Source organism: Zonotrichia leucophrys, chromosome 9, assembly GCF_028769735.1.
Source record: "Zonotrichia leucophrys gambelii isolate GWCS_2022_RI chromosome 9, RI_Zleu_2.0, whole genome shotgun sequence".
Lineage (NCBI taxonomy): Eukaryota > Metazoa > Chordata > Aves > Passeriformes > Passerellidae > Zonotrichia > Zonotrichia leucophrys.
This window is the reverse complement of record NC_088179.1, coordinates 25,228,564-25,256,460: the sequence shown is the minus strand read 5'-3', so window position 1 is coordinate 25,256,460 and position 27,897 is coordinate 25,228,564. Positions and strand designations below refer to the sequence as shown.

Here is a 27,897-nt window from a genome sequence, read left to right as displayed (position 1 = left end):
CATCAAGAGACCACCTCAGGCGCCCCATTGGAACGGCAGTCTCCACAGAATGCTGTCGTTTCCCTCAGTTATTTACAGAATATTTTACAGAACAGCGGTGTTTGACCCATCATTCTGACTAGAGGATTCAAACACCACAGCTGTGTGCAGCACAAGATCTTCTGAAAAAGTAAAGGTGCCCATCATGAAGAAGAGCTTAATATGCTAAAGGCCTGTCTGTTGATCTGTACAAATGTACATTCTAGATTTTAACATCTCTCAGTAAAGAAAGACACACCTGCCACTGACATTTGATGGGTTTTGCCACTGACTTGGAAGGGGTCAGGATCAGGCAAAAACTGCTGATGGTATTTCATAACACCTATTCATTTCTACTTGCCCTTTCAATGATTTTCAATGTGTGAAACAGTGTCCATCTTTCTCACTTGTCATTTCTTGGGTTTTTTTCATTAGTTGTTGGATTTAGTGCTTATTATTTCCCATGTAGAAGACTATGAACACTACAAAGACAAAAAGAGCAATTTTTTTTAGAGTCAGGGGAGAGGAAAATTCTGTGCTCTTTGTCACATGAAACTTTAGGAGCCTGAAGCTAAATACTGCAGTACTATTCATGGTTCTCTGGATAGTTAGTGGCCTTTATAAATGCAAAAATCCCACTTAGACATTCAAATAACTGATTTGCCATTTTCTGTGCCCTTCTTCCCTCCAGCAGTCTGTAACCTGGTATTTGTCTTCTAGGTCTTGTGTCTTACAGCTTGAAATTCAAAAGAACTTGAAATTCAAATTACAATTGCATCTCAGTTGGGATTGAGACTATTTGGGCTACTTTAGAGGAATCTTTAAAACAAGAATAATTTGAGTCAATGTCTTACTGTCTAGAACCACGAGTTTCATAAAAAGGAAAATGTACAGTTTACAGTAAGGAATTTCTATACTACTGTTTATTTTAATATTTATAATGGTAATGCAGGATTTGATATGGGTCATCAGAAACAGAGTGCTCTCTTAGAATATCCAGTTTTTAGTAACTCCTAAATTTCTCCTCAAATTTGAAAAGACCCTAGGGAAAAATAAACTGCTTGTCACTTGCTCATTACTGTGCCAGTATGTTACTATTGCTAAGACAGTATCGCATGGCCTGACTAAAATTTAGGTCTCGGTACTCAACACACAAAAGAATGGTAAGTGGAGTCCTCAACAGTTCTCTGTATCTGCAGATAAGGCAGATGATAGATGAGAGAGAAAAAAATGAAGACCAAAGAATGAAAAATAACTTGTACAAAGCCATACTGCAGATCAATACCAACTGAGGGGTGAGACTGAAGCTAAAAATCAATCCCCTAAATGTTTCCTACTGACTTCCCCTCAAACAGTCTCAGCCTGGACTCCTGACCCTTGAGTAGATGCCCTTTTTGTTAGATCAATGGCATCCTCAGGCTAGATTTTAGTCTCTAACAGTAATCTAATACCTAATGTTATTAAAGGCTGAGATATCTGAACCCATGCGCTCTGGATACTAATAAACTGACTCTTTTTATTTTCCTATCTCTTTCTTTTGAAAAACATCGTCATTTTAAAGTTTATATCAGGGCTTTTCAAAAGCTTAAATGTACACATACACCTATTAATATACATTAATATTAATGTATAATAATATATAATGCATATATTGACATACATCTTTATCCAGCCGTGCATTCATTTCTGGGTGTGAGCACGTGTGGGGCAGTGTGCACTCCATAAGCATTCAGGGGTTTAGTGTGTGCTAGTGCCACACAGATTTCAGCCACCATCAGTGGAAGCACCACCTTTTGACCATTTAAAATTTAGAAACAAACAGAACATTGTAGTGCCATTTTCACTGGATATCTACAACTATCACACTCCAGAATAGCTTCTTTATTAGTCTTCTATCACTTGTGGGGGCATTTCTGCCCTCAGTCCAGCGGCTGTGTGAGAGATACTTTCACATGACTGGTGCATGATCTTTAAATGGCAAAATATGTAAAATCACCCACAGTGAGAACAGGAGAACCACAAGGAAAGCCACTAAGAGTCTCACTGACACCTGTATGGGGATCCTCCTAGTGAAGAGTGTAATGGTGAAGGTGACGGAGAGAGCAGAGGAGAATTACCCAATTACCGGGCCCGCAGCCCGGAGGGACACGGAGGGGAACGGAGCTGGGAAAGGGGCTGGAACACCAGGAGGGGCTGAGGGAGCTGGGCAGGGGCTCAGCCTGGAGAAAAGGGGGATCAGGGGGCCCTTGTGGCTCTGCACAGCTCCTGCCAGGAGGGCACAGCCGGGCGGGTCGGGCTCTGCTCCAGGGAACAGGGACAGGAGCAGAGGGAGCGGCCTCAGGCTGGGCCAGGGCAGGCTCAGAGTAGGCACAAGCAGGAATTTCCCCTTGGAAAGGGGGGTAAGGCTTTGGCACTGCCCAGGGAGGTTTGGAGTGCTCATCCCTGAGGTGGCCCAGGAAGGGCTGGACGTGGCACCCAGTGCTCTGGGCTGGGTGACAAGGTGGGCACAGGGCATGGTTCGGTCTCAGTGGTCCGTTCCAGCCGGAATGAGGCCGCGGTGCCGCGGGTCAGGGCCCCGGGCCGGGGCCGCCGCGCAGCTCCCGGGCCCGGCGCTGGTCCGACCGCAGCGGGAGCGCTGCCCGGCCCCGCCCGACGAGGGCGCTCTCTCGCGTTCGCCGACGCTCCGGCGGGGCCGCGCACTCTCCGCCGGCCGGGGCTGCGTGCGGCCGGGCGCGACCAACCCCCGGGGGGAGGGGGGAACTCGGCGTGCGCCGCCATATCCCAACTGTCCCCCGCAGGCCGCACTCCCCCACCACCCCCGCGCCGCGTTGCGCTGCTTTGCGCCGGGCCGTGACGTCACCCGCCGGGGGCGTGGCCACGTCGCTCCCAGGGTGCAGCGCACAAGTTGAGCCCCATCTTGGGCGAGAGGAGCCGCGGCCCTACCGCGCTCCGGGAGCTCCGGGGCCGGTGCAGCGCAGCGGGTCCGCCCGCCCGCGGCCGCTGAGCGCCGCTCCCCGGGCCGCCGCGGCGCCGGCACCCCGCCCGCGGCGGGGGTTTGCCCGTGGGGCGAGCCCGCGGGCCCGTTGCGAGCAGGATGCGCCTGGCGCTGGTCTCCAGGTAGAGCGCGGAGACAGCGGGGGGGGGGGGGGGACACGGGGCCGCCCGGGCCTCGCCCGGCCAGCGCGGGGCCCCTCGCGCGGGGCGGGCCGCGGGCCCGCTGCTGCGGCCCGCAGGAAGCCGCGGGGCGCTCGGAGCGGCGGCAGGGAGGAGAAGGAGGCCCGGCCGCGGGAAGAGGGCTGCGGAGAGGGAGGAAGAGGAGGAGCCCCGCCGCCCCCCGCCCGCCGCAGGAAGCCGCCGGAGGATGTACGGTAGCGCCGGGGGCCCGGCCGGCACGCCGTGACAGCCCGCCCCAGCGTCCCGCTCGCCTCGCCACGGCTGGCCGAGCCCCTTCCTGCGGAGGAAACATGTCCAAGATGCCGGCCAAGAAGAAGAGCTGCTTCCAGATCACCAGCGTGACCACGGCGCAGGTGGCCAGCAGCATCACCGAGGACACCGAGAGCCTGGATGACCCGGATGAGTCCCGCACCGAGGACGTGTCTTCTGAAATCTTTGATGTTTCCCGAGCCACCGACTACGGCCCCGAGGACGTCTGCGAGCGGAGCTCCTCCGAAGAGACTCTCAACAACGTGGGCGAGGCCGAAACTCCCAGCAGCGTCTCTCCCAATCTCATTTTGGACGGGCAGCTGGCTGTGGCTGCTGCTGGGGTGGCTGCAGGCCCCAACGGGGGGGCTGTGCCCAAAAGTTCGGCTGTGCCCCTGCCGGCTGTTGCTCCTGGCACTGCTGTGGGGGGAGGCAGCAGTGCTCAGGCACCCACTGCCCCCGGGGCCATGTCTCAGACGGCGGCTGCTGCGTGCAGCTCTCGCTTCAGGGTGATCAAGCTGGACCACGGTACTGGGGAGCCCTACAGGCGAGGCCGATGGACGTGTATGGAGTACTATGACCGGGACTCAGATGGTGGTGGTGTTCTGGGCAGGACTGGAGATTGCATTAGGCACAGCAGCACCTTCGAGCAGGCTGCTCAAGAGAGGGACAGTGGCCTCGGTGCCACAGGAGGCTCTGTTGTGATCTCGACTGTGCCGGCGTCAGCCCATGGCCCCGATTCTATAGCTGACAGCTCCCTGGCTGCTGTGTCACAGCTGCTTCAGACAGAGAAAATGAACCAGTCCTCTCTACAGCAACCTAATTTTGTCATTGGGCAACAGCAACAGCCCGTAGGTGGGGCCGTGCCTCAGAGTACTGCTCAGCCTGTGTTTTCTGGGGCTTCGGGAGCAAGTCAGCAGATGATAGTGCCGCAGCAACCACAGCCACAGGTAAATCCACAGGGTGTTTCACAGGCTGGACCCAACGGGAAAGGCATGGCACCGTCAAATGTGACAGTAGGGCAGTCAAGCATTCCTGTGGCCCAGCAGCAGGTGCAGCAGGCAAACATACCAGTGACTCAGCCTCAACAATTTGCTTATTCTCAGTCCCAGATTCCACCAGTGCATCTACTGCCGACGCAGCCTCCTGGGCAGGCTGAATACATGCAGCACATGACAATTATGCAGTCTCAAGGAGCTATTCAGCAGGCTACTACAAGCTCTGCTCCAAGTACTGTGGCCTCCAGCCTTCCTGTGGGGCAGGTGACGGGCCAGAACCCCTCAGCTGTGGGAGCGCCGGTGATGGGGGTGTCAGCGCAGCCCAGCGAAGCAGTCGGGCAGGGATCGGGGCTGCTGCAGAGTGGCCAGGCACCCGCGAGTCAGCCTGCCCTCCCGCAGCAGGGAGGTGTGGTGCAGCCAGGCCTTGGGCATACGGGGGTTGTGCAACAGAAATCTGTGACTCAGCATCCAATGGGGGGAAGCAGTCAAGTGTCGGGAATGCCTGGTGCTCCCCATGCTGTGGTCCCTGGAGTTCAGAGCGTGCCTGCGGTTGTGCCCGGTACAAGTGTGCCTAGTGCGTCCACCACCGCCTCTGCTGCTATGCCAAACGTCCCTGTCACGCTGGTGCAGTCCCAGCTGACGAGCCACCCTTCTGCCAGCAGAAGCACTGGCGCGGTCCAGTCCCAGCACGTCGGACACTCGATGATGCAAGGTGCGCCCAGCGCACCCGCCAGTCTGCCTCAGGCCAGCCTCGGACAGTTTCAGACCCAGGCCCAGTCCTTAGCAGGCCAGATTGATGATACTAGAAGAAAATCGGAACCCCTACCTCAGCCACCACTTTCTCTTATAGCTGAAAATAAACCTCTTGTGAAGCCTCCCATTCCAGACACTCTAGCAAATCCTCTTCAGTTACCTGCAAGTACTCCAATGAACAGTCTTGCCAGCTCTGTTTTTGGCATATCCATTCCTGTTGATGGTGATGAAGACAGGTATGAATTATTTTATAATGCCATAAAAAAGAACTGTGTTTTTTGGGGGGGGGGGGAAGTCAACTTTCAAGTTATTGCCCAGTGTTTTTTGTAAATTCTCATTTTCAGAAGGTCATGCTGAGGTTCACCTGAACTATATTTTTCTTTTAAGAGCGCAAACCATAGCTAAGTACTTAGGCCAGTAGTGAATTGTACTTGTTTTTTTCAAGGTGTGAGTGTGATTACTTTTCTCACAAAATGGGGTACAAAGTATCCTGGAAGCTGCTTAATGCATGAATAATATTACCTCTTCCAAATCAGAAGACTGAAAGCTGCCTTTCTGTAGCCAGTGGCTGAGGCTGTGCGAAGGGCTGTTCTCTCATTTTTCCTGAATGCATTATAAAGCACCTCAATGGCAGTTGGGTTAAAATGACACTGTATTGCAGTGTTAAATCTGTGTGGTGCTATCTCAGGGCTTTTAACATAGAGTCTTGATTTTTACTCTGCTGTAGAGTTGACACTTTATAGTGTCAGGTAGTAAGGAAAGTACTTGGATTTGTGTGTGGATTTGTGTGCAAATCCGTATGCAGGGAAATCTCTGCAGAGAATGGTCCTTTGTGCTGAGAAAACAGACACTACTTGGGCAAAGATGTGGACACGGTGGGAAGTACAACCTTACAGTGAGTTTTTTTAAGTTGGAAAGTAATTTGGAACTCTAACTTGTAACAGAGGGGTGTGGTGTGAGCAGACTCCTGAGAGAGGGAGTGGGTGTGTGGCTGCTGTTCCCATGGACACGTCGGACTGCTCTGAAGGCCAAACCACTTGATTGACTTCTTTGAGGGAAAGAAGAATCAAGCAGTGTTTGAGCACTGAATTCGAGTCCCGACATTTGCTGTCAGAATTGCTGCAGTTTGGCGGAAGGGAATACATTTGTGTTACTTGTTTTTGAAAACAGGCATTAGTCCATCATGAGCAGATCTTGTGGTGAATTTCTCTGCAAGTCTTCTCTCACCTTGAGACAGCACCAGACGTGAATATATAATAGAGTCAGTGTTGCTTGGAGGGTGTTTTAGTGAAGCAGCTGTGTCTGTGGAGTTGGGGTGCAGTGGATGGAGAGTTCAGACTGCAGGTTTAGCGCAGGCCTGTGCTCGCTGGAGCGCTGGCTGACGCTGTGTCTGAGAAAGTAACTGCTGTGCTTTTCTGCAAGGAAAAGCTGTGGTTTGGAAACCTGTGCTGGTTTTGAATAAAGTGGTGAAGGACTAACTAAAAGTTTAAAATTTACTCGCAGTTTGCCCACCTTAAGAAGACTGCTAATCTGGCTGACAAACTGCCTTGTGCAAGTAAGGTTTGATTTCAAGCTGGTGGGTTCTTTTCATAGCTCATTGTTTTTTTGAGAAAACGATTTGTCTGGTGTTTAATCATTCTCTTGATTCAGGAATCAGAAAGAAAAGAATGCATTTTTCATTTGTTTTCCATAGCTTCTAATACTTAGTATAAATTGTGGCAATGAACATGATTATCTGTGACAACTTAATAACTTCTGTGTAAAGACAGAGAAAAACTTACTCTGCTTACTCAAATTACGGGCATGTAACTGTGTGGCACTCCAGTGGGTCAGTTCTTGGTGCTCTTACCAGAACAGTGATTCTTAAAGTTAATTTTCTAGTTTAGTCCTTGCAGTTGCCACCTTGCAGTGGTGCTTTACATGGTGTTCATGTCTAAAGAGACTCTTACAGACACTTTGCCATGAGAACTATGAGTAAGAAATGAAAATGGGGTGTGAATGCAGTGGCCCTTTTTGGTAGGCCATGCTGTGGTGTTCAGTAGAGAAATGAAAGTCTGGTTATCAGTGAAGGAGTGCCTATGTGTCGTTTGTCAGCTTCTGCACTGGGTGATAAAACTGCGGTGTGCTGGGTTGTCAGAAAGCCAGGAGCACATGTACGGTGTGAGAGTCTTTCCCAGCTGGGAAGGTGATTCTGGTGAGCCACCAAAGCTCACCTTAAACAGACCTAGACCTCATCCATAACATAGGAGATAGATACAGAGACAGTACATGGAAGTTTATTCTTTGCTCCCCTCAAACAGTAGCCTGATTTGCACTGGCTTCAGACAGAGAAAGGTGAGAATGAAAACCTATCAGCTTGTTAAGGCTGTTTTACCTTCGGTTTTTATTTGCTTTACTCTCTGAGAAGGCTTTATTGTAAAACTGTCTCCTGCTTGTCGGCTGTTCTATTCTTGCTCCTGCTTTTTTCCCCTTTCCAGCCATTTGAATTGTGCTGCCCCTCCCATGGGCTTTGCCCAGCTGCCTTCTCTACTGGAATCGGTGGTGAAATAGTTAATGAAGACCTTCAAGTGTCATTAATAGGCTGGGGGTTGACACTGATAAAGCTATTAAAGCACAAAGGGAGCTGATACATCATGAGTCATGGTTTGTGCTGGCAGGTCCAGGAAGTTAGCGCACAGCTCAGTTCAGAGAGGTTACTTGGTGGTCATAGAAGCTATAAATCTGTGGAAAGCATTTTTCTCTTTGTCTTTTGTACTATTAATCTGTAACATTCCCCGAAAGGGGGCTCAGTGCGGAGGCAGGTATCCATGTTTCTTCTGGCACCTTCAGTTGTACTTCAGTATTTGCACATACTTGAAGCTTCACAGACTTGTGTAGATCATTCTCCTCTAGTCATCTTCTAAAGCAGTGACTCATCAAGGAGTAGTGTATAGCTCTCAATACCCTGGATTTACCTGGAAAGTTACCATTATGAATATGAAGAGGAACTGTTTTAAAGGTAAAATAGTTAGGATGGAAATTCTTTGAAAGCAGCGTGTTGGTAAAACAGTAAACATGATGTAAAAAGTTGATCAGTTCATGTACTTCTGAAACGGTTTTTTTATTACTCCTATCTTATAGTCTGCTGTTTTAAATCGAACAGCATCTAAGGTTATTAGGGGTGGAGGTGATCCAGTATGATATATAAAGAGAACTATGTTTATAGATTGCTTTCTTCCAAGCCATTGCCCAAAGACTTTTAATTTCATTTTCCCATAGCCCAGTACACTTTGCCAGTAGTCCGTAAAAACCTGTGGTTTCTTGCATTGACCTGATGAATAGTGAAGAAAATCAATTAATTGGAAAACTTTGTCTGTGGGGGAAGAAAGGGTGGATAGGTGGCCCAAAAGAATGAAAAAGAAAGCCTTCAGTGTGTCACACCTTCCTTGAAAAGCAAAGCCAGTATTTCAGTTGATGTTTCCAAATTGCTAAGCTCTTAAAAAGAAAAAATTGTGTGTGAAAGTTATGAAATATTTACTGCATAACACATTTTCCTCTTTAAATGTGGCTGCAAATAAAATAAGCTGCAGCAGTATTAAAGGATGGAGGAACCAGTACTGGTACTGAGACACATGCGGGTATTGCTGTCTCAAACAGGGAAAATACTAATTGTGTAAAAACGTTATTGGAACTAGGTCTCAAAATTGCTCTGACTCTTCTTTTGTTGGACTTCAGCACTAGTACTAATTATTTTGAAGGGAGGGCAGTTAGAACACCTGAGAGGATGTTGGTATCAGTGTGTGTCAGGTTCTCTGCTTGCCCTTATGCCCATGTATACACAGATTTGTAATTGACAAGCAGAATATTTCATCTGGCTTAATAACTTTATTTTGGCTCTTGGGGGAAAAGAAATATGTGGCTTCTGTTAAAAGAATGTTACTGAGAAAGCTTGTTCAAACCTCCTACATGTTTGGCAGACTTTTGGGGCAAAATATTACTAGGGCTGTTGGAAAAGGCGCAGAGTATAGATCATTTTCCAGAGATAACTGCCCGGCTTGAACTGTTCCGGCTGTATTCCAGGAACACTAATGAATGGCTGCAATTGTGAACTGTCAGCTATGGCAGCTGAGCTGTTGAGAACCTGATTGTGCAGGGCTCTCTGCAGCGTGGCTGCAAGCTCAACTAAATCACGTACTCGTATGGAGCACCAACTGCTGGGGGAACTGTGCTCTTGAGACCATGTTCATCACATTAGGACTAAACTGGGCCTGGGGTCATTTAAGTATTGCCCTACATGCATATTTTATTGTGCTCCTAAAAAAAAAAGTAAGTTTTCTGCAAGTACCTACCAGTACATGATACTTGAATTGCATTAGTTTGCAGTGTTATCCCTTTCTTCACCTTGCTCCTAAACTTTACAGAGGCTTGAGCTCTCCTGCAGCTGCAGACTTGTTCTCAGCTCTCCTGCGGAAGGCCCGTGTTTGTGAGTGTGTGTGGGAGCAGGTGGGAACGAAGCCTGGACAGACGCTCCAGAGCCTGGAGAGCCTTTGGTTTGACGGGCAGTTCGAAAACTGAGCTGGGACTTCTGGGGTGGCCTCTGCAGCTCATGGCAGCAAACGGTGGTTAATGCAAAGGAACTCCAGTTGGGTGTGTTCACTGCTTGCTATACTTTCTATAACAAAAATTACCAAAGGTAACTGCAGCACTGCATGGGTTTCTGCACAGTAGAAAGCCTGTCATGCTGTGCAGTCACTTTTAGAGTGGTGCAAGATAGCTAAACAAAACTGTGGTTGCTTGTTTGACAGTACTGTTTCCCAGTTTAAACATTCAAATGCCTTTGTTAAGGAGGAGTCAATATATTCTTAAAAATTATGAGGTACATTAAGTGTTTCAGATGAGAGAGTTATTAAAAGGAGGGAATGGGGAAAGTAGTTGAAAGAAATTCACAGTGATACTCTTCAGGTTGTTTCAAAGACTGTAGTGACCAGCCCTGACAGGAGAGGTTCCCTGTACCTCAGACTCACAAGTGTTCTGCTCAGCTGCTGGGGGTTAGTTTTTTCCTCATCTCCTACAAAAGATGTTCCATAGCTGATTTCTGAGTACTGTCTGTATGACAGAAATAACTGCATATGTTTTATGGAAGCTATTTTAAACTTCTTGTTAAAAGCTGAATATTGAAGTATTTGGATGTTTTGAAAAGGCAGGACTACCAAACTGCTCTCAGACACCAGACGGGCTGAAAGTTCTCAGAGGCTGCATTTTTATGGAAGCTGCTGATAATTTTTATGACTTCAGGTGACACTATAGTAAAGAGGAGTTGCTCCCTGTTACTCTCCTGGATATTTGAGTTTTCAGCCTGTTGCATGTTGAGGCTGAATATTAATTTTCCTGCTTAAAAGCTGGCAATTAGCAGTTTCTCTTGCTCAGAAGTGCAAGTCTTGTTTGTGCTTTATGTGTCAGCAACGATTCCTTAAACTTTTGTGACACTCCTCCTGCTAAAGTACATCTGGATGGTTCTGTTCAGTAAATCTAGATTGTCAAGCACAGGTGTCTGCTTTTATTCCTATATTTGACAAAGTATAAAGACAGAAATATTTATAGTAACTGCTAAAGCCGCTGTCTTCTGAGAAGATTCTCCAGACATAAGAGATCACTTGAAGTGCAGAGTAAGGTTGTACTTTCATTCCTCTTGAAAATTACTCTGTCTTTAAACTTCACCTTCATAAATATGAATGTGTATTAAGTGCCAGGAAATCTTTGCCTTATGGGATAGTCTATTTTCACTCAGGCAGGGCAGGTGAATTACTTGGCCACATGAAGGACAGCTATACGCTTGTCTTAATTTTCTTTGTCAATCAAGACAAAATTAGTCCAAGAGCGTGTATATGTGGTCTCCCTTTGAAGCCATAAAGGATGTATTTGAATTGTGACACTGCTTGAGTGCCTTTGTCAGTGTGGAGAGAAGGCAGAGACATTGATCAGTGCCCTGGAGAGGTGTCAGCTGTCAGCGGCACTGACAGCTGGTGGGTTTGTCGGTACCCGTGCGAGGCTGGCAGTGGCGAGGGGCTGTGGGCACAGCCCTGCAGGTGCTGGGGAAAGGAGGGATCCCCTCCCTCGCCTGCTGCACTTTGCCCTGGGCAGCCCCGGAGGGCAGAGTCTGACCCGTCTGTCTGGGAGGGGATGGCTGTGGCAGGTGTGTGAGCTTCGGATAGGAGATGACATGCTGCTGTCAGTCAAGTGTCTGAAGCTTTTGCATCTCAAGCAGATGTAATATCCAATAGAGGATAAGGTGGTCACAAATGTGGGTTAAAAAAACCCTGCTTGCTTCTCCATCTTTGGCTATTTTTGTACGGGTGTGGATGAGAGCTCTTGGGAATGTCTCCTGTGTAGAGCACTCTTTGGTGGGTGCAAGGCCTGTAAATACCTTGACCAACTCTTCAAATGCATTTTTAAAAATACTTTTTCTGTAAACCAGGTGGTGAACACTCACTGACAGCACAGGCTGGCCTGAAACTTGAGTGGTGGAGACTTTGTAAGTGTTGTGGGAAGGCAGACAGATTTATAATATACTGTGTAAAAACAAAGTGCCATACATGGCCTAGGATCTAACATCTTTTTTTTAAAGCCAAATGTGTAATTTGAAGCATTTGCTCATCCATGCATTCCTGACCATTATCACATGAGTAGGACAGGTGGGATTCACCTGAGTCTGCTTGAAGCTGTTTTATCCGTTCATTTCCCCCACACACACAGATACTGAAATATTTTGTTGTCAAAAAAACAGGAGCCATTTGTATTTATAGATGACTGAAATAGCTGAAAGTGTCACTGCAACTTAGTGGGGGAAAAAAATCTCATTTTAGGGCAGTTTTATTTGAGAATGAGTATTCAAGCCCTGTTCCACTATGCAGGGCCACTTTTTATCAGAAATCACAGGCACCTTACCCTTTATCACTGTGTTTGAGAAAATCAGGTTTTGTGGGCATCACAGGCAGCAGGAGCCTGATCATCTTCAATAACAGCTTCATACATATAAATACATGCCTTTTCTTTACCAGCCATGTTGTATAAAAGTCAATAATTTTGAGGAGTTTTGCAGATTTTTGGATCTATAATGCAATACTAGCAAATGTGTTTTTTTATTTCAGAAATGCTGAATTTATTATTTTGCTCCCTCCTTTATACGAGCATATCAGGGTCTGCTGGGTAGGAGCACTCAGAGCTTGCTGTTTTGAATGGATGGCGTAATTTGCAGGAGAGTATGATGGCATAGTGATATTCTTTGGCAGGTATCAGTAGATGCTGAAGGGCTCCACTCCTAATGGAGTTCAAGGTGTTTGTTGTGACCATGGGTGTTATTATCAAAAAGACTTTGTTTGGTTTTTTGGTTTTGGGTTTTTTTTTAACTTTTCTCAGTTCATTCAAACGTGGATGGATAATATTGGTGAGTTTTTCTATGGCTTTTTTTGAAAGCTACTTGATAGAGGCAAGAATCCCTGACTAGATCAGGCAGACTTTCTGCATTGCTGTTATCAGCTTGTAATCTATAAGTTTCTCTCTGAAAATGTGATCTGCTGTAGATTTTTTCTGCCTGGAAGCCAAGCTGTGCATCGTGTGAACTACTTTGTTCTGTATCCTCCCTCCAAGAACTGAAGGTTGATTATATCCAGCGAGAAGACAAATCGTTAGTACAAAAAATCTTACACTCGTTACATATTTTGATTTAAGAACAGAAGCTCTCAGATTAGTCCTCCCGCAGTTTGTGAGATGAAGTAATTAAAGTTCAGCCTGACTGGCAGCCTTCACAGAAGAGCCGTGCTCCATTAGCAGGTGCTGTGTTAATTACCCTGTCTGTGGCAGTGCTGTCTGGGACAGGAGGAGCCAGGAGAGCCTTGGGTGCCTGGCTGGGACAGGAGTGCGCCCAGCCTGGCTTTGGGACGTGGGAGGGCAGCGTGCTGAGGATGGAAAGGGTCATCACTGGATCTGGAAATGATAAAGCTGTTATGATTACAGTTCTGTGCAGCACTCCTGAGCCTTGGGGACCAATCTGTGGGACCCAAGAGAACTGGACTCCAGAGTTTTGAGCTGCAGCTGTTGAAATCAGGAATAACAAGATACTTAGAAATTGTTGTATTCTTTCTCTGATTAGTATTAAATAGTCATACTGGAATTCACTATTTGAACTCTTCAGCAAAGCTCCTTCAGAATTAATGTAGGGTTATGACCCAGTATACATAATAAAGAACCTTTTTTTTTTGTTATTTATTAAAATCACATAATTACATAAAGCAAGTAATAACCTTGGTAGGATTTGGAAAATATTCCTGGTATTGTTTTTAAATACTCAAGCCCACTCAGAGCAGGGGAAGCTTGATGCCAATGTTTCAACAGAGCAGGGAAGTGGTCAGTGAAATGCCTCTGCCAGACTTCATGCTCTGTGTATTTGAGGCAGTTGTCTGTATTTCCTTCTCCTTAGAGACTTCTGGTCACTGCAGGAAATTATTTGCCAAAATCTTCTTTTGAGAGCAAGGTGAAGAAGTATGGGCTACTGCTTTTGGTTTATCCAGTGAAGATCAGTTCCCTGCAGTGTGCTTTCTCTGTGCTGGTACAATATGTTTGTTTTGTAGTAGCGTGTGAAACCCCTTTAAATCCATTGCGGTGTTAGAGAGCCGCTGTCCCAAAAACTGTCATGTGGGTTGGTCATTGAATCAGCCTTTCCTCTTATCTGTAGCTACAATACACCTAAAACTGAGTGTTAAACCTCTGAATTCTTGCTGGCCTTCTAGGGTGTGTATAGCAGGTATAATGGCTTTAAGGAACTACATGAACAGAATATGCAATTAAACACATTGCTTCAGAGCTTGAGATGTTATTTTCCTTAGTTTTGCATTGACTCCCCCACATGTAGTCCCTGTTAGTTTTCTCCTCCAAAGCTTTGTGCTCCAGTTACTGTTCTGTAGATTGAGTCTTGTGAAAGAAAGCTAATTCAAAGTTGCAGCTGCTTTAAATAGAAGGTGCTAAAAATAAAGTGAAACATCTTTTAAAAGGACATGGAGAAGGATAGAGAAGGAATTCTGTTACTAGTGTAAACATAATCTCAAAATGCCATAAACTATGCTGCAAGTTTCTTGATAAACTCTGATCAAGTGATCATCAAATCCCTCATCCAGATCTCAGATGAACCCTGCCAAGTCTGTAATTTTGAGAGCAGCTGTAATCAGTGTCCCTTGCAGGTCATAGTCAGTACTCCAGTAAACAGCCTTTTGTTACCAACAAAAATGTCACGCAAGGTGGCATTAAAAGTGCAACTAATTTTATGACATGGTCACATCTCCTGTGGCTTTCTCTATGGGACCTGTTAATTGTTCTCAGAGGGAGTTATGGCTGAAGTGAGCTTCTGTAAAGGTCACCCATGTGTGCTTGCTTCTGTCTGGCTTGTGAATATGTGCTTCTGTTCTTCTTTGGTTTTCCTTAGAGGTACTGAGCATGGATTGTTCATGTTGTTCTCATGTTCTTCAAAGACAGGTGGTTGGGCCTTTTGAATGTTTTGCATCATTCCTATTCTCAAACCTAAAGAAAATAACTCAGGTTGTGAGAGAACTGTCTGAATTGATATTGACTTTTTACTGGGAAAAAAGTGCTGTTTTACATGTGTTCTTCTTGTTGTTGCCCTCAGTGTGTGAGGTTGGTCAGTAGTTTGAATACTGAGACTTGTTCATGGACAATGATGTTACTATTTCTTTCAAAGGAAGTAGCTGGTAAAAAGGCATCTGTGGTCAGGCTGATACACAGTCCAAAGCCAGTATCATTACTTGAACCAAAAGGCATTTATCTGTATACTTGATGATTTGCCAGCTTTCACAGGCATGGTTTCTAGCAAACAGAGCCTTCAAGGATGAAGTTTGTACTTGGCATATTGTCCAGATGATTTGCAGTGGAAGGATACACTTCCAACAGTGACATGAGACTTGGGATGAGGTCTAGGCTTCCCTTTTAAAGGGACAGCTTGATGTCCTGGGCATTCAGAGAACTGAGTAAGGTCTCCTTTAAATTTGGATCAAATTTTCTGTTGTGTGAAAACGGTTCTTAGAAACAAGAGCGTGGGAGTGAGTTGTGAATATTGGCATTCATGAGCTTTTAAAGAACATAAATGCAGTATATGTTGTGTAGGACTTGTTTAGAGAGACATAGAGACGTTTTTGGCCACTTGAAATACGCTTCAGATGTTTAAGTGTACTGAGCTGGGAATGAGATTCAGCCCGTGTACCCTTGGGGATACCTGGTCTCTCTCACCAGAGATGGAGGAAGAGAAGCTCTGGAGCACCTTCTGTGGAAGGTGCTTGCTATTTCTCTGGGTCAGCATCTGGGACATTTCTGTCCTGTGTGGCTCTCAGTCCCTCTGCATCAATCTGCAAGGAGTGGGACTGAGTCCTGACCTCAGACCTGGCCTTCTGCCAGGGAAGAGACTTAGGCAGTCTGCTTTTCTGGGCCAGGCTGTCCCTGCATTCACGTAGGGCAGTGTCGGAGGGCTTGGGGGCTCCAGCTGTGGCACAGCAGCAGGCTAGGCTGTAGTGCTCCTGTAAGCTGTTTTCTCAGTTGTTTCTGCAAGCAGAAAGGCATTTTAGTTGTTCTCTAACCTTTCACTGTTTCTTATGGTTAAACTAGATGCCTCAGCAGTCTGAAACTCAGTCATATTAGTTCAGATCTGCATGTGAGGCATCATTCGTGATGCCTCTGTGGATTTACTTTTCCTGTTTAGGTACACACACCCCCATTAATCATTTTTAAAATATATAGCTGTGGAGTAGAAAAGATTCTCTTACTTGTCTGAAGTAATGCAAAAGCAATTTCAACAGTAGGGATTACAAATGAGAATCTAATAAGGAAAATTTTTCCATATCTTTTCAGATGCTTGCTTAAAAACAGTACACAAATACAGAGCATAGAGTGTATCAGTACAAAAATAGACTATATGGAATACATGCTGTGTGTTATAAACCACTTTTTATACCTAACAGTAGCAACGTGACTTTATATGCTACAAGTAAATTTATCTTGGAAGTTGAATGACTTTCTATTTACAGCCTCATTCCGAGGAAGGGACTGTACATGCTCCTGACAGCTGCGTTAGAAAGAAGAGCCTGGGCCTGCTGTGCTCTCCTGATCTGCAGATGCCAATTGTTTTCCACATGTGAAGTCCTATTACACAAATGTCCTTTAGCTATTGTGTTGCTCTTCCTGTAATTATTTGTTGAGTTGTGTGCAGTGCTTCTTAGGAAAATGTGGATATTACCAACATAGGAGGATGGTGTTTATCAGTTTCAATCAAGCAACTTCTGTAGCAGGTTTTAAGCTAAATTCCAGACTTGTGTGAATTTTCTTTTATTGAAGGGTACAGTGCTGAAGGTGGGAGAAGGAGTGACAGGCACTTTAAACTCAGACACTTCCTGATCATTGCTGATACACAAATACCACTCTCCTTCCAAGATTTTTGGTATACACCTGCCATGAGAATCTAATTACTTCTGATAGTGTTTTGTTATGGTGCTGCCTCTGTGATATTTTTGTTTTACTTTATGTGATTTTTATTACGCAGTAATTGTATGTCAGTTGAAATATTTGAGTAACTTGAAGACTGTTGTTTTTAGAAATATTCTTGCCATTAACTTAGAAAAGGGATTGATACCTGTGCTTCCAATGTGATATAAACATCCTGTTTTAAAACAGATTCTGAAAGGAATTTGAACTTATGTTTGCGTTTCTGAAGATCTTTCAGCAAGGCTGTTGCATTTGTCTCTAGGACTGGTGCAGCTCTGCCCATGCGAGGATGAGCAGTTGAGGAAGGGAGTTTGAGCTTCAGTATAACGCTGCTGCAGCCACTGGCAGCAGAGAAGTGTGTGCTTCATCCAGTGTCCCCTTCACAACAAATGTTCAGATGAGACTTTGGAGAAGTAGAATTGTCTAATTCCGCTGTCAGGCAGCCTCAGGGCTCTGGCAGTGTGGGGCTTTCAGCAGGAGGGGGACTGTGCTCTGGGGAGAGCAGGGCTGGGGCTCCAGCAGCCCTTTGCGCCTCGGCAAGGGCAAGGTGGCTGACAGGAGCTTACAAAGGTACTTGATGTTCCATTGCTCATTTCTAGCTGGATCTGTTTGTCAGTTGTAACTTCACGTGTCATAGTTTGAATGTGGCGTATTGAGCTCTGACTTCCAGGTCCCCTTGAAGGAATCATCTGTTTTGAGTACAAAGCAGGGGGTTAAGTAGGATGGAAACACTGGGCACTGTGTGTAGAGGTAGTCTGGAACATACCAAAAATGGAAAGGTGTCTCTTGGGTTTAGGTATGTTTGGCATTAGGGTGGTGGTTAGCTAAACTACGCAGTGTTGCCAGCAGGACAGGAGATGTCTTATTGTTGGCCTTACAGTCTCATCTTTGTAAAGGAGCAGCTTGCTATAGCCTGAAAATCCATAGGGCTGGAGAATTACTATTTTGTTTTGGATCCTTGTGTCCTTAATGCAAACTCATAGAAACAGTGGGGCCTTTCAAACATTAGTTTAACCTGTCTGGACAGCTAATTCACTTTGTAATGCAGGTTGAATGAAGAGAGTTGGTATTTTTATTACGTACCATTTTCAATATGTCTGTCTGATTCTTGGATCTCATAGGAATCCGTCAACTGCATTCTACCAAGCGTTCCATTTCAACAAGTTACACGAGTCAAAGACCACCGGGGATAGGTATGGATGCTTGAGTATGGAATGCATACATGCTGAGGTATGCATGAACTGCTTTGCTCTGTGCAAGTTTCTCATTGTTGTTGTTTGCACACAACTGCTGCCTGTGTTCACAACTCCATATTGGGCTTCTGCAGTTTGAAGAGGTGAAAGTGGTCATGGAAGTGAAGTGTTTGTTCTGAAATGTGGAACTAAACTCCAAAATATGACATGACTTTTTTTTCTTCTTCCTTCCATTATGCATGTATCATACATGATGTGTAAGCTCAGAGTTTAATGCTAGTCAGCTCCTAGGCGACTAGCCTAAATATTCAGTTTCCTTTTCCAAAAGAGGAAACTTTTTGGCATTGAGTCCTATATCAGAAAACACATCGTGAAAATACTACGTTTAAACACAATTTTGGCAAAGTTAAGATATATATATATATATAATCTTTAAACCAGGAAAAAAAGCCTTCTGGCTTACTTTCATTCTGCTCAAGTAAAGCTGGATGGGGACCATAGGTGAACTGTGACAAGGACAAAGTAAATCTCCAAGGTTAGCATTGAACTCATGGTGAGAAACTGCAGTGAAGTGCAACAAAGTCTTATCTGGCATGGATAGGACTTGAGAGAGGTGCATTACTAATTCATCAGTAGCTGCAAATTGTTTCTCTCCTGTGCTTTAATGATTTTGAGGGATTTTTTTTTTTTGTCAGCATTAAGTCAAAGTCGTAGTGATGATGTGATTTAATGCCTTGTGCTGCTCTGGCTTGTCAAAACTTCTGCTTAACAAGCTGTGTAGAATGTAAATTTTGTTTGGCTGTTGAAGTATTGATAACCATTTCGTCACTGTCCTGGCTGTATTTGACTTGAAAGGCTTCTCAACTTGCACAGCTCAACTGAATCCTTTAAAGTTTGCTTGGCAACAGTTTGTATACTGCACAATGATGAAGGTTATAAGTAATGCTTAGTGTTCTGCTCTTTTTTAAAAAATTATTTTGTATTGCTGGGGTGCTGGCATTAAGCTCAGTTTCAAAGCACATCTTCCTTTTTCAGCAGTAAGTTGGACGAATTTATGTTTTTGCTTCAAGCTCTGGATGATGCCACTTCCCTGTATTTATGGAACAGAGTTGGTATTTAGGTTTCAAGGACTTTGTTATTTCACTGGAACGAACTTCAGGGCTTAGAATACACATTTGGTTTGTAGACCAAAAGGTCACTTTGTGGTCTAGCCTTCAGCTGTTTTTCTATTTTCATGCCTCAAAATAAGTCTTAAGATGAGGAAGCTAATTCAAAAAACCCTAAAATCAAATAATGAATTATTAAGATGGAGGATTCACAAATCTGACGTTTATGAACAATGCCTGAAGCAAATGCTGGAAATGTGGGATATAAAACATTAAATTCAGATAGAAGAATGTAAATGGTTACCTTTAAAATAACCTTGCACCTTTGCCAGTGAACTCTTTGTAGTAGAAACAAGCAATTGTGAGAGCATAGAATGCAATTCATCAGGATTGATTTGATTGATGTGTTTTAAACTTATAATCCATTCAAATTCCAAAGTCTTGGACGGGATTTGGCAGGTTTTTCACTTATACCCCAGTTACTGGATTTTAAGGTCACATTAGGCAGCTTTCCTTCACTGGATGACTGAAACTGAGAGGCTGTCAGCTCTAAACTTGCAGTAAAAGCTGGTGGAGGGAGCACCAGGGCCATCAGTGAGCAGTGCAGCTGGTGGTGGGACCCTTGCAGGATGGAGCTGGGCAGGACACAGTGGGGGCTCTAACAAGAACATGGCCTGGGGCTTCTTTTTGGCATCTCTGGTTTGGGAAAGAAAAATTGCTGCTGTGAAAACAAGAAACTTGTGTGACTTGTCCCTTTGTTTGCCCATCACAAAATGTGGGGGTTGCCACACTGCAGAGCACCAGGACCACGAGGCTGCTGGCAGTGAGCTCTTAATTACATTTTGCAGTTCTTTCAGAAGTATTTTGTGAACCTGAGGGGCTTGACTTAGGAGACTTCGGGATAAACAGAAAATCTTTCTGTGTAATTCTAGTATTTTTTTTAACAAATATGGATTATTCCCCTATGAGTAACTGTCTCCAGGGACCTGGTGAAATCGGCAAAGGTAGACACATGATACTGCAATAGAGAGAAAGAGATTGCTGAATTGCTCCAGTGAATAGAAACTATTTTATTTTTCACCAACACGCTGTGGCAGGAAGAGTGCTGGTGGCACTCAGACCAGTAAGTGTTAGGGAGATGCTGTTGTTACTGACACATTAGCAGGGATGTTTTCATGCACAGTGCTTGCATAGGTGTTGCTGGAGGCACAAGTCTCACGTGTTGGTTTTTTCAGCTGATGTGATTTAAGAAGGGGAATAGTGGCTTCTTGGCATGTCCACGTGAGTCTGGGTGGTTGCTCTTCTGGGCCTGGGTTGTCTTTGCACAGTAAAGGTGCACAGCTTTAGGTGGGTCTGCCTAAAGCACAGACGTTATTGGGAATCTTGAATTTAAAGCAGTAGGATTTATGCTTCCGTTGCATTTATGTGTGAAGCATTAAGCCTTCACAGTATAAATTAACTCAAAGTGTGTGTGGGAACTCCTGAGGCGGTGAGTTCACTGCCTCAGGTTGTTGCACATTCTCACATGGCTTTGACAAAGAACAATAATGGAAGTCTGCAATAGTCACACAGATCCTCTTTCCAGGCTGCATAGGTGATTGGACTGCTTGGGATGCTATCATTATAAAATGTCTTTATGGGATGGAGGCTAATTAAATAGACCTTAACTCTTTCAAGAATAGATAAGATTTCTCTGTGTGGACTGAATAGCTCAACCAGTGCTAAGACAGTAGCTCATAAATGAGTAAACAATGAGGGGAAGGAATAAATGACCACAGGGCTGGAGCTCCGGCCTGCCCAGTGTGGCAGCACTGCCTGGGCACCTGCCAGCCCAGGCACATGGTGGTTGGTGGCTGTTATCAAGTGTTCCAGGCACAGCAGTGGGGTGATAAGGAGCAGTGTGGCAGCAGGGAGAGCAAAGAGTGGCCGCTAGCAAGCAATGGGCTCTGAGAGACTCAGGCAGGCAGGCCCATGGCAAGCACAGGAGCTTCCAGGCAATAGCTGCACAGAAGGAACAGCAATCCATTCAGTCTAGAACATCCCAGTCAAATCTGTCCTTACCTCCAACCCTTCCAGGCCCATGCTGGGTGCCAAAAAGGGCTGTTTTGGTTTAATCCTGCTGGCACTAAGCCCCGTGCAGCCACTTGCTCAGCTCCCCCTTCTCCCACAGTGGGAAAAGTGAGAGAACGTGTCAGCTGAGATAAAGACAATTTAACAGGTAAAGCAAAAGCCGCTGAGATTTTTTTTTTAAACCATCAAAATGAGGATTTCTCTGATAAAATGGGGTTTTGTCTACCTGGTGTTTAAGGTAGGAAAACACTGGGATTACTGTCCATCTCTGGGAATGATAAACTGTGCTTGGGGTACCTTTGATGTTATTGCTGACTGTAAATCTTGCCATGTACCTTGTGGGCTTCAGTGTGAACTTGATGTAAGAATATAGCTTCCTTTTGGGTAGAGCCTCTGTGGACATGGCCTTAACTGTGAGGTCCAAGTCAAAATGAAGTGTGCCATGTTCAGTGGATCTGATACTTTGTGGGCTGCAGAAGCTCAGTATGGGATGGGGGTTTTGCTGTTAAAAACAAGTATTACATGCCTAATGCACCCCTCCATCTGCCCTGTGGTACTTGATGTGGATTTTTTTGCAGTTTTGACAGTTGTTGTCAGACTTCTGCAGCTCTTGGAGCAATCAGCAATTGGTCTTTTTTTACAAGAGCTAAATGGTGTCTTTCCTCTTCTGATTCCAAGATTTGCAAGTTGAGGCATTGGCTCTACAGTGGATGGTGCACTCACAGAATGTGTCAGACTCTCTCTCCACTCAGTCATCCAAAAAGACTTGTTTAAGGTGTATTTTGGGTTTCTTCCTGGCCTTTTCATAAGGACTGGATTGTATTTATAAATGCCATTCTGCAGACATGGCATAAAAATATTTTTATGCAAACTGGAATTTGATGTCAAGAGTTTAGGATTTGAGAAAAATATACAAAATTTTAAGATTTGGCAGTGTGTTTGGAGTTTCCCATGAGAGCAGCTGTCACTGGAGGGCTCTGCTCATGAATGTCCCATAGGAGCTGCTTGGTATTGGGAGCACTGTCAGATGAACAGAGAACAAAATCATGTGGGGTTGTGCTACCATAACATCTAATTCTCATCTGCTTTGAGAAAGTGACATGAAGTATAGCCAGCTTTTATCCTGATGGCAAACTGGGGCACCCTGTGTCAGTGTGGAGCTTCTCCTGGGTGGGTGAGGAGGGGTCTGCGTGGTGCCAGCCTCTGCCTGCTGAAGGTGGGACTTGGGACGTGTACAGGGAGCAGGGCTGGAATCCAGACTCGGCTGCTCTGGGAATGAGAGCAGCAAGAACATTACGGAGTAGAGTATAAAGCTGCTTAGGGCTTTCAGCACGGGTGGTGTGTGGGGTGTGTATGGTAAAGCAGGGGTTTCCCTGGCTCTTGGCAGTCACGCTGCAGGGAGGGACAGCTCCTACACCCAGCCACAGGCAGAGAGCAGCTCAGAGCACAAGGTACACACAGGAGAGGTGCTGCTGCAGTGTGCCCTGCAGGTACAGCTACAGCCACAGGCAGAGAGCAGCTCAGAGCACAAGGTACACACAGGAGAGGTGCCGCTGCAGTGTGCCCTGCAGGTGCAGCTCTTTGGGAGGCTGAGGGAAGGCTGCCTGTCTTTCTCATGAAAGCGACTGCTTGAATGCCTTTACTTAGAGTCGTGTAGTGGGGTTTGTTGTTTTAAATAATCACACTACAAAGTAGCTGAAACAGGGATAGAGGAACAAAGTTCCAGTCTCAAGTTTGACTAGATGGGTCTTGACAAAATTTGTACTTATGGTGCAGAGATGGGGAAGGAGATCCCACTGCTAAGTGTGCAGTTTGCTTTAATTGTCCTTCTCTTGTTGTTACCTCTTCAGAGCTGCCTCATCTGATGTGTAGAGTGGTGTCCATGAAGGACTGTGAGAGGACATGGAGTCTTGGGGGTTTTGTGGTTCATGAACACAGATACTTCTGACAGTGTCAGATGAGTCTGACATATGTTAACTCAGCATAAAAAGGCATGCTTCCCTTGGCATGAGTTATAAATAGCGTTTATTCTGAGGAGGTTTACCGTAGATAGGGTTTGGAAGAGGCTTAGAAGACAGTAAGAGATTGGAACAATTTTCTTCTGAAATGGATATTCAGTGCTTTTGGTTTGGGTTTGAAGATTGGTTCAGTAGAAATAGAGGCTGTTACTTCCCCAGTCTGCAAACCTGATGCCCTCTGCTTGTAAAAGCCCAGTTCTAGTGCTGATGGTTCTGTGGGAGCCCTTAAAATTAACTTCTCTGGCCAGTATCACTTTTCAGGAGCTGAGCTGTGTTTCACATCTGTGACTAGTACTGCTGAGCACATTGCCACACTCTTTGTAAAAAGCCTCGAGTGATTTTTTTTTTTCTTAACACTTGGTTTTGGTGAGAGGCGAGTTTTCCAGCATGAGTGCAACCCTTGCATTTTCCCCGTGTTAACTCTACTGACGGTGGCTGCACGCTGCTGATAGCCCTGTGCGTGGCTGGGAGTGTTATCAGCAGCTCTCAGTGGCGGGGCTGTCACAGCCCGGGAGCTCCTGTGTGTGTCACACCGGGCCGGGTGGGGAGCGGGACCCTGAGAGCCGGGCTGGGAGGCTGCTGTGGAGGGCGGGGCCGTGGCTGCTGCAGCCCTGCGTGCCCTGGGGAGAGCCACAGCTCCTCTCTGAAGGGAGAAACCAGAGTCTGGGGGAACAGGGCACCCCCAGCCTGCTGAAATCCATCTCCAGAGCTGCCAGTGAGGGACTGGCCTCTGTGCCTCTGGTGGGACTTGGAAACACACCCTGGCTATTCGGGGCTGCATTTCTGTCACACAGGATGCAGAGATCCCAGTCTGGGATCCTGTTGGCGCAGGAATTTACATCCTCACAGCGTACTGAGGTGTGCTGGTAGATGCCCTGCACCAGTGTGTCTGTGGAGCAGAGCTGGCCCTGGCTGTGACCCACGGCCGTGTGTTTGTCAGCTGTCAGACGGGATCCAGGCAGAATTCACTGCGGGGCCCTGGTCCTGCCTCGCCCTCCTGCCGGCTGCTCCACAGGCTGCAGGGGCGCTGCTGTGCCAGGAGCTCCTTACCTGGAAGGTGGACTCCAGTGAGTCCAGAGAACAGATACTAAAACTGGATGTTTTCTTCATTGCTTTATAAAAACAGTTGGGAAGAAATAATGCTAGTGGTAAGAATCTGATGAATATCCCATGAATTTTTGTTTCCCTCAGTGAAGAAAGCTGGTAAATGAGGCCAGGAATCAAAGCAGTTGATTTAGTGTTTATTCTAATGCATTTTTAGGGTTATGGGTGTCATAAGCCCAGTGTGACAAGATATAAACTGAAGGAGCAGTGTTTCTTGTGAGTCACAACTGTGCTGGGCAACGGGATGGAGGGGCGGGAGGGACATGGGACACCCCCTGTGAGTGTGTACTGGATTCTTGACTCTAATCTTCAGCCTTCCAGTGACAGCATGATCCAGGAGCCCTGCGGGTGCACAGTTTTACCCGAGTGATACAATAACACTCACGGAGTTTTCTCATTGTATTTACAGTGCCTCTGGTGCAAGCGTTGTTGCCATTGACAACAAAATAGAACAGGCAATGGTAAGTAAAATATAAGTTGTTATTTCTGATAGGATTAATGTGGTTCATCACTGAACATAAGTTTCCTGCTTTATTGTGTTTCTGTGAGGCTGTGATATCCCTCCAGGTGGGTAAGACTGAGAGCATCAATAAAGGATTTTCTGTATCATCTATGAATGACCACAAACCATTATTGCTTTTACTGTTGGCCTAGAAATGTTTCTCAGTTAATTTTCTTACAAATTGCTGTGAAGAAGGTGATTGAACTTGAAGGAGTGCTGAAAATAGAGTGCATGTTACTCTAGCCAAGTTCATTACTAGTTTTTCTGAAGGGTCATCCTTAACACACTGCTCAGCTTCAGTTAGAGCTGTTGGATTTTTGCTTGTGATGGTGTAAAAGCTTTCTTGTTGATTTGGTCCTCACACGCCTCAGTGGCTGGGCCTGCGTGCCACAGAGCCATCCCCCAGGTGACAGCATCAGAGCAGGTGCTTTCCTTCTGAGGAGCTGGGGCATCACTCTTCTCCTTGGCTTCCGCAGAACTGGAGTGACTGGAGTGCTGGAGACAAAGCTTTTCATATCAGGCCCACTTCACATAAGGGCTGGGTTGTTTGTGCTCAAAGACTGATTTATTCATAAATGTTTGGTGATGAGTGTTTTTTTCCCCAGGCTTACTGCAGTGAAAGCAGTAACAGTAAGTTCTGGGGCTGGGGTGAAGGAAACTTGTTCTTCCCCGTGGTGTAACCGTCCACTTGTTCTTTGCAGGATCTAGTGAAAAGCCATTTGATGTATGCAGTGAGAGAAGAAGTGGAAGTTCTGAAGGAACAAATAAAAGAATTAGTTGAAAGAAACTCTTTACTTGAACGAGAAAATGCACTGTTGAAATCCCTTTCCAACAACGATCAGTTATCGCAGCTGTCGAGCCAGCAGGCCGCCCCCAGCAGCACGGCGCAGGCGCAGCCCGCGCAGCCGCCGCAGCCCAACGTGTCCTCGGCGTGAGCCGGCCCGTCCGCGCCAGCGCCGGCCCGCCGAGCCAGCAGCCTGCTTGTGTTGTGTGTTTGGCCTTTTCAGTATTAGACAATCAATCACCCGCGCTGCCGCGGCGCAGGACGCGCCCGCACGGAGCCCGCGCACGGAGCCCGCGCCGGGCCGGCCGCGCACGGAGCTCTGCCGCCGCCCGCGCCGCGCTCCGAGGCGCCATCGCTGCCGGGCTGCTTTGGGCCTTGCTGGCTGGTGAGGAGCAGCAGTTCCTCTTCAGAGCCACTGTTCTTTTCATATAAGTAACATTTGCCTATGTTAGTTTCATTTATTTGTTTTATTTATTACAGGGCTGCTATTTTCATAATGTACATGAACAATGTCACAGAACTTTTGAATTTTTTTTTTAATAAACTTCTGTATGGGTAAAATGATAGATGGGATTGCGTTAATAGATACAATGTCTAGGCAATAATTGAACAAAGAATCCTGGCGTATTTCTAACACTAATGGCAATTGACCTTTGGTATTTATTTACGGTAGTAAAGATCCAGCTTGAATGTAAATTTTGTATAGAGTGTAAGTATGAAGACCATAGTGCATCTGTACAGGTAGTCACCAGTCCTTGTGATATAATAAATAAGTGATGGGCTATTTTGATGAAGAAAACTTTGCTCATTTCTGTTTCTACTTTTTAATAGAGAGAAGGGGGCCATGATTCCTCTGCTTTTTGACATTTCGTTTTTGGTTTGGTTTTTTGGTTGGGAATAAAAAGCTGTGAAATTGTTCAACCTACTTTGTAACCAAAGAAGCAAAGCTGTATAATTGAGTTGGTTGTTGGTTTTTTGTTTTGTTGTTTTGGTTTTTTTTTTTTTTAATTTTATAATGCACATTCTTTATGTATTTTTTATTTAGTGTTTTCTCATTCACAACTTTCTTTGCTGTCTCGCATGATCTGCATGACCTGTAATCTTTGAACCACTTCCGTACCTCATGTTTTTATCCAGCACTCTTAGTGTAATATGTACTAGTCTGTGAACAATGTCAATAAAGAGAAAGAACAGCTGGTGTTGGTGGAGCTAAGCTAGTGTGCTAGGCACTAGTTGTTAAAACAAATAAATGAAGTGAGCCATCTTTTGTTCATTTAAAATGGTGTTTTGAATTTCGTATGCAGAAAACGTTTTGTTACATTGCAGATTTAATGTATTTAATAAATGCAACATGCAGATTAAATGCAGTGTATACTGAGTATTTAAATTAAAAATGTACATTTCATAAATACAGTTTCAAAAAAGACCATCATTTGTGTAAACTAATGCAGTGTGTCAAATCGATGTACAAATATATATATATATTTTAACACATTTTCTGAAATTAAACCAGTTTTGTTGAATTTTTTGGCTGTAGATGTTGTTGCAGTGTAATTAAAATCAGTAGCTCTTTTCTGAACAAAATGGAGAAGTGTAGTGTCAGTGAGGCCATAACAGACCAATGCCAGGGTTACCACTTTTCATGCAGCAGACTGGTTTCTTCTCTTCTAGGAGAAGCATCTTCTGATGCTGTCAGTGGCTGCCTTAGGGGTTTGGGTTTGCACTGATAGCTCTGAATAAACATCTGGGCCTGCTCAGTCACTACTGTGAATGTCTGCTTCAGTACTGGAGCCCTGAGCGGCTCTAACTCTGCTCAGGTTTGTGTCTAAGGAAGAGCAGAGGAAACATTGGAAACTGCAAGTTTTGGTGTCTTCAGATCTCAAAGAAGTGTCCATGTCCTGGAAACAGAGAAGCATCTCCTCCTGGTAAGCATCGGTTCAGCACAGTTCAAACAAAGCCTGTGTTGTGTGCTTATTGAAAAGTTCTTGCTAAAGTAACGGCAAAATGATCTTTCCATTAGCTGTGGATTGGTATTTTCTGCCTGCTGCACCCCTGTGCTGTGAGCACTGCTGGGATCCTTTAGTGCCACAGATTAGAAAGCAAAATATTTCAGTAGCTATGTGTGCTTCCTCTGCAGTGTGATCAGTGGTTCACTCCAGCTGTACAATGAGGATGATGCTGGTAAAGTAAGAAAAAAGGGACAAATTGGGGATTGCTGGGAACAAGAGTCCCTCCGGTGAGTAGTTGATTAAACTTCTTGGAGGATACTCTGTACCTGTCAGTTTGCTTTTGAGTGGAACAGAACAGAGACCCCTTTCTGGAGCTGCCCCAGGTGGTGATGGTTTTCCTGCTGGGAGCAGAGGGAGCAGCGAATGCCCGTTCCTCTGTGTGTGTGAGAGCTGCGGGGCAGCGAT

At 45.6% G+C, this 27,897-nt stretch overlaps 1 protein-coding gene across 3 annotated transcripts; it reads left to right on the top strand.

Annotated features, from left to right (window-relative positions):
• The first annotated feature begins 3,166 nt into the window (after positions 1–3,166).
• On the top strand, positions 3,167–27,006 carry TSC22D2 (TSC22 domain family member 2). 3 transcript variants are annotated; one of them, XM_064721018.1, is made up of 4 exons: positions 3,167–5,425; positions 17,828–17,899; positions 24,607–24,658; positions 25,401–27,006. In XM_064721018.1, the coding sequence occupies exons 1-4, from the start codon at positions 3,483–3,485 to the stop codon at positions 25,632–25,634; spliced, it is 2,301 nt and encodes a 766-aa protein (XP_064577088.1). In that variant the 5' UTR covers positions 3,167–3,482; the 3' UTR covers positions 25,635–27,006. The 3 variants fall into 3 exon arrangements, with proteins under 3 accessions (XP_064577088.1, XP_064577089.1, XP_064577087.1); XM_064721019.1 differs by having other exon boundaries at positions 3,186–5,425; positions 17,828–17,936; positions 25,401–25,538; XM_064721017.1 differs by lacking the exon at positions 17,828–17,899 and having other exon boundaries at positions 3,186–5,425.
• The last annotated feature ends 891 nt before the right edge of the window (positions 27,007–27,897 follow it).